Source organism: Aplysia californica, unplaced genomic scaffold (assembly GCF_000002075.1).
Source record: "Aplysia californica isolate F4 #8 unplaced genomic scaffold, AplCal3.0 scaffold00650, whole genome shotgun sequence".
Taxonomy (NCBI): Eukaryota; Metazoa; Mollusca; class Gastropoda; order Aplysiida; family Aplysiidae; genus Aplysia; species Aplysia californica.
The window spans coordinates 341354-348455 of NW_004797920.1; the positions used below are offsets into that span (position 1 = coordinate 341354).

A 7102-nucleotide genomic window follows, 5' to 3' on the forward strand; every position below is an offset into this window, starting at 1 on the left:
CATTCGCCTTTCTCCTCACCTGCCGGCATATCGCTACCCTAGAATTACACAGTTCTATCTGCTCAGTGGTTTTGAGAAGAAAAAAAATTTTGAGTTTCCCAACATGTCATGCTTTTTCTAGTGCAATTCTATGAATATCTTGATAACCACTCCTAATAATCTTATAATTTTGATGGAGCAGATACAACATTTGGCATCTGACCTTATGGTCTTAGTAACTTAAAACAGCCAAAAATGTTAGATAGAACTTTTTTTATTTAAAAAAAAATTTTGGTAACAGTTTTACAGCACGTGCAGCACAATAAGGTCATATAAGTGCCGAAGATTAGAGATGTTACAAGAGAGTAACAATCACAAAATAAGAAGGAGGGGAGATAAAGACGATAGATGTTTGATAGGAAAGAAGAAGCAAACCACACCAGAGCACCTGCCAACCATCCACTGAGATAGAACTTTGTAGTTCAAAGGTAGCAACATACAATGTAATAATACATGGAAGGTTTCACTGCACAACTCCACAAAACACTTTGCTCCTCATTCGGGGACAAAGAAACACACTGAAACAATTTTATAACTGTCATTTAGTGTAGGGAAAAAGTAAGACGGACAGACAGACGACAGAGGGAACAAGAAGAAGAATCTACCAGCGGAACCTTCCATAACCCATATGAATCACAAACAGAAGTGTGCGTAAAACTAGGTGATCTGATGAAAATTAGTTCTTTTGCATCAAAAGACAAAAAGTACCAATCGCAGGTTGCAAGGGCAGTATCACAATCTGGGAAAACATCTTATTTCAACAAATTTTATCCCTTGCTTTTCTAATGAATTATATTAGGCAGCAAAACCCTACGGTTTTAGTAACAAGTTTTACGGCACTTGCAACACAATTACGTCATATAAGTGTTGAAGATTTGAGGTGGCACAAGAGAGTAACAAACATAAAAAAGGAGGAGGAGAAATCAAGACGATAGATTTGATAGGAAAGAAGGGGCAAACCACACCAGAGCACCTGCCAACCACCCACAAAAAAAACCCTTCAAATATTCTCACATCCACATGTCCTTGACAGGAAACCATTTTTGTCCCAGACATCATTTTATTAAAAATTTCCCACGACAAATGAATCTTGACAATAATTTTTTTTTTCTCTCCTGAAAACACATTATTTTTACAAATGATAACTGAATACAAAAGTAAGCGCAGCACAAAAGGGTGGAGTGGAGGAGGAAGGTGGGGGGAGGAACATGGATGAAGAAAACAAGCAATACAAAATCTGCTCACCCTGAAACTTCATGCGGTGCCAGGTGTTGCAGCTGTAGACGTAGACCAGGACGTCTCTCCCGTAGCTGCCCATGTAGGTCAGCCCTCCGATGACCACCATGGTGTTGCCCACGTGTGCCGCCGAGTGGAACACACGTGCCTCCAGCTGAGGAAACGCACACACAGAGAGATGATTCGTATGTTGAGTGGAACATAGAGAGATGTTTGTTATGTTGAGTAGAACACACAGAGATGTTTGTTATGTTGCAGACGACAATTTATCTTTACTTTTTTTTTTTATGTTGGTATCATTTTCTTCTGTTTTGGGGTTAAAGGTCCATTTATCTACGAGTGTGATAACAAACACACTTTACTAGAAACAAATGAAAAGTGACACTGAAATGTAGTAGAAGGTCTGAATGAGAAAAAAAGAATATTATAACAACACTATAATGTTTTTGTTTGTTTGAGTAGATGTTTTACGGCACTATCGACCCAGTTATGGTCACACTACAACATTGACCGAGCACGACTCACACACACAAAGTTTTCAATTATCTTAAAAGTAAAAAAAGTCGAGCAAAGTTGCAGTCTTTGAATACCTCGCTATAAACTTCAGGGTAGAGCATGTTCCACATCTTGTCCTTCACGTCGAAGGAGTAGAGCTCCTTTGAGACAGACCACTCGTCCGACCGGAACAGATAGCCGCCGTAGATGTAGACACAGTTATACTCCGGGTGGAACACGGCACTGTGACCATACACACCTGTAACGTAATAAAATAACACATCCTTCTTACTACATGTTTTAAAGACAAGCATTATAAACTTGGGAGGCACAAGATGTTTGGTCAAATTAGGGCCGAAGAATAGAGGTGTTACAAGAGAGTAACAAACGTAAAAAAGAAGGAGGGGAGATAAGGACAATAGTTGTTTGATAGGAAAGAAGGACCAAACCACACCAGAACACAGCACTGTGACCATACACACCTGCAACGAAAAAAAATATATCCTTCTTATTACTAAATGTCTTAAAGACAAGCATTACAAACTTGGGAGGTACAAGAAGTTTGGTTTTAGTTTTAGTAAGAATTTTACGGCACTTGCAACATAATAAGGTAGGTCTTAGTTTAGTTTAGTTTTAGTAAGAGCTTTACAGCACTTGCAACACTCCTCTCTCTCTTTACCCGTTACACCATCTGGCCTTTAGGCAACAAAGGATCTCCAGCTCTGTCTGTTTTCAGCCATTTTGGACTTGCAACAAAATTAAGGTCATAAAAGTGCCGAAGATTAGAGGCGTTACAAGAGAGTAACAAACGTAAAAAAGAAGGAGAGGGAGATAAAGACGATAGTTGTTTGATAGGAAAGAATAAGCAAACCACACCAGAACACCCGCCAACCACCCACAAAAAATGTCCTTATTACAGGTCTTAGAGACGAGCATTACAAACTTGGGAGGCACAAGACGTTTGGTTTTAGTTTTAGTAAAGAGTTTTACAGCACTTGCAACATAAATAGGTCATATAAGTGCCGAAGATTATACTGCCGTAAGCTGACACCACAGCAGTTGCAAGAAAAAGTTTTTTTGTCAGCGTAACCGTTGAAAAACAGAGTTCTTCTGAAATTTGAATTCAAATTTATTCAAAAACTAGTCTCAGTATCAGGTTGATATTTTCACACAAGTAGGATAACTGATCAGGCTTTCGATTTAGCAAATAAAAGTTGTTGGTGCCAAAATGAAAAAAGGCGTTTTGTGAACTTACAGCAGTATAGGTGTTGCTTGTGAGTACCATACAATGAAACGAAAGAGGAGAGATAAGGATAATACAAACTCACCGATGGGTATGGCTCCTTTCATCTGGTCGGGACTGTACACCTTCCACGCGCGGAGGCCGTTGGATATGTTGTACTCGTAGACACGGTCGTTGAAGTAGTTGTAGGAGGAGAAGCCACCAATCAGCATCAGGTTGGTGGAGCCTACGTTGGTCAGCGTGTGGCCTGCCAGGGCTGGGAGGAGCCAATCAGGCGACTGCAACGAGGGGGCACAAAAATCGAATTTCTTAAATTATCTTTGCATACGGCGGCGCGCCAATTCAACTGGCTCACAACATCACTCGGTACGAAACCTCCACAAATTCATCTACTTTTAGTATCAGTAAGCGTTTTATGGCACTAGCAACATAATTAGGTCATAAAAGTGCCGAAGATTTGAGGTGTTACAAGAGAGCAACAAACATAAAAAAAGGAGGAGAGATAAAGACGATAGTTGTTTGACAGGAAAGAAGGAGCAAACCATACCAGAGCAAAAAATCATTTTGACAGACTGCTATGCAAAGCGTACGGATCAGATTAACGCGTAAATTTCCACTTTGGAAATTGGGTGGCACAGATTTCCCCACGTCGTATGGATATGATAGTAAAACACGACATACAAATAGGGTTAAATCACTTTTCTGATCCAGCGGTTATCTGAATTCCAGCCCTTCGGTCTATACTAAAACTGAACAAAACAACAACAAAATATGACTACAACAAATTAAGCTACGAGCGTGACGATATAATGGACCCCGTAGCTCACCACATCTCTGGTCCAGGCGTGCGACTCGATGTTGAACTTCCACAGAGAGTTGGTTGGCGTCACTCGGTAGGGCGTCCCGTCCTCGCCGTGCTCCTCAGCCACAAAGCCTCCGATGATGAAGATCATCTTCAGGAGTGGCAGGCAGGCTGCTGCGTGCTGGTACCTGGAATAGTGGGAGGGTGGGGGTGTTAACCGCACAGTGAATTTGTGTTGTTTCTGTATTTTGACGAAGACCAGACAAGTCTGAGCTTTACAGAGTAATAAATTCTATTTCTGTATTCTGAAACCAAAAAAAGTCTTGAGCACAAAGAATGTGTTTCTGTACAGTCAAACCTGTGTAAGATGGCCACCCATTGTCCAGGAGAAAAGTGACCGTTTAAGGCAGGTGGCCGTCTTAGGCAGGACTGATCAAGATAAAGAAAACAAACCATTCCCATCTGAGGTCCCAATCGAAAGTAGCCGCATTGTTGTTGTTTTTGCTGTTAGTTTGTATTTTGTTTGTAATTTTTATTTTGTTGCTGATTTAGCACAAGGGGGACAATAAAACGAAATGTATCAGATAAGGAAGAATCGAGTGCCATGTTAAAACAAACACATGGGTCGCCACCACTCGGAGAACGAGCGACGCTTCTGTCACAAGTTCATGTTGACGTTCTTTGTTACTTTGTTACAGACTGGGTAAACAGTGACCACTCATCTCACTTACGATTTGTGTATGAGTTCTGGGCGGGGCTTATGGGTTATGAGGGATCACACGCTTACCTCACCAGCAGCTGAAAATTGGTAGCCTACCTATTGGTCAACAGTGGGAGGGGCCTACGCAACATGATCGGTTGGAGGGACTTCCTAACAACAACGACAGGTGATTGAATTATGACGGCTCGCCCACAACGCCAGGGGCCAATGAACAATTTATGACAAAACGTAATGGAGTCACTAAGGTGGCCGTCTAAGACAGGTATTATTGTTAAGTGTGATAGGGGTTGTGTGTTAAAATATGGTGGCCACGGCCGCGTCGGACAGGTGCCCTTTTTACACAGTTAAATTATATAGAAAAAACGCAAGGTGGGAAATGGAAAGTGGCCGTTCGTACAGGTGGCCGTCTTATAGAGGTGGCCATCAGGGCAGGTTCGACTGTATTTTGATGTACACCAGAAAAGTCAGAGTTTTACAAAGCAATAAATTTTACTTCTGTATTCTGAAACCAATTAAGTCTTGAATTTAACTGCACAATAAATTTGTTTCTGCATTTTGACACCAGAAATATCTTGAGCTTTGCAGCGCGGTGAATATGCCTCTGTATTCTGAGACCAGAAATGTTGGGAGTTTTTCTATCAGCTCTACGGACTTGCTTCTACTATTCTCATCCAAGAATGTGTCAGCTTTTTCACAGCACAATGAATTCGCCTCTATATTCTGACACAAAAATTAATGTTTCAGTATACTGGTTTGAACACTGAAATATAAATTTTAGTGTCAGAATATTGTGCTGTGAAAAAGCAGACACATTTCTTGCATGAGAATAGTAGCAGCAAATTCGTTAACTCAAAAAAAAAAAAAAAAAAAGAAAAATTTTGGCCTGAAAACTCCACAAGACCACTGACCTGCCGCTAGGACTGTGCCCCGTGGCCGGCGAGATATTGGTCCAGGTCTCCGCGCTCACGTTGTACATCCACATGTCGTCCAGGATCCCCTCCCGCTGCGAGTAGCCGCCGAACACAAAGAGCAGGCCGTCCCCGCACGAGGTGAGCGTGTGTCCCGCCCGCGGGCTGGGCCCCAACAGCCGCTCGTCCTCGGGAACAAACGCCTGCTCAGGGCCGGGCCCCAGTGTGTGAGCCAGCTCCGAGTTGGACAGCAGCTGTATGTTCAGCTCGTTGCTGCGCAGCCGGCTGATGCAGCCCGGGCCACCAAACTCTGACTCGCAGATGCAGATGCCGTTGTGCTGGGGAGAGGGAGAAAGAGCCAACATTCAAATCTGGGGGGTTTTTTGTAATGTTTTACGGCACTCACAATTGCATAAGGTCATAAGAGCGCCATTTCAAATCTGTATAAAAAAAGAGCTGAAGAATTTATCCATTTGATGTATTTTCAAGTACTATTTCAAATTTCAAAATTTTAAAACAATTTAAACAATATATCTAGGGTTCAATTCTAGAGGGTTGGATTAAACTATCAGAGAAAGCTTTGACTCAAATCTGGAACAAAGAAAAAGAAGAAAAAAATTGATGGCCCATTTAAACCATACTCACACAGTGGCCTTGCTCCTGGCCCTCGGAGCACTCAATAGGACACACTGGAACCAGGCAGTTCTCGCCCCAGTAGCCCTTCTTGCACACGCAGCGCCGATCCACGCACACACGGTTGCCATGGCAACTGTCCGGGCAGTAGTGGGCCTGATAAGACACGTTGAAGCCTCCGCTTTTGGACACTGGCGACAAAAAAGGAAGTATAGTGTTACTTTGCACTGGATGATATTGACCACAACTCAAAAGATGTCACATTTTGAGAACAATGAAAGGTTCTAATCAGCTGACATGAAACACACCAAAAAGTCCATTTCCACACATACACACACACACACACACACACACACACACACACACACACAGAAGCAAATAAATTCAAACATAAACACACACACACACACAGACAAACACATACACACACAAAATTAAATACACAAATACTCAAACACACACACACACACAATCTTTAAAAAATACACACACACACACATTCCAACACACACACACACACATACACGCACTCATATATTCAAACAAAAACACACACACACACACACACATAAACACAGACGGGGCACACTCACTCGCAGACTTCAGATTGCCCCCAAAGAAGACAAACAGACATATCCACTCACATTGAAACACACACACCCACGCATAAACACAAACACACACACACACACAAAAACACAAATCCACACACACACACACAAACAGACAAAACAGACAAGGTATACTCACTCGCAGACTTGAGATTGCCCTCAAAGAAAACGGAGGCGACCCCCGACTTGGCGTAGACGGTGAGGTCGCGACCGGGGTTGATGCCGCAGAAGGCAGCCAGCAGCTCCCCGCCCCCACCGGTGGGCGTGCCCAGGATGAACTCGGGGATCCCGTCGTACACGTACACCGCACGCTGAATGACGACACGAGAGGGAGAGAAAGTAGAGGTAAAAGTGAATTTTAATACCATTTGTAGTAACACACACACAAACATAAAACTTGGTAAAAGTAAAGTT

General features: G+C 42.6%; 1 protein-coding gene across 1 annotated transcript in view; it reads right to left on the reverse strand.

Moving 5' to 3' along the window:
* The window catches only part of LOC101859269 (multiple epidermal growth factor-like domains protein 8), a 55829-nt gene that overhangs the window by 22178 nt on the left and 26549 nt on the right, over positions 1-7102 (reverse strand). The window contains exons 19-25 of the mRNA XM_035972332.1: positions 6828-6999; positions 6090-6268; positions 5445-5782; positions 3841-4003; positions 3099-3291; positions 1866-2029; positions 1285-1429 (exon numbers count right to left, since the gene is read on the reverse strand). Coding sequence (XP_035828225.1) covers positions 1285-1429; positions 1866-2029; positions 3099-3291; positions 3841-4003; positions 5445-5782; positions 6090-6268; positions 6828-6999 — 1354 coding nt within the window. The remainder of the gene's footprint in view (positions 1-1284; positions 1430-1865; positions 2030-3098; positions 3292-3840; positions 4004-5444; positions 5783-6089; positions 6269-6827; positions 7000-7102) is intronic.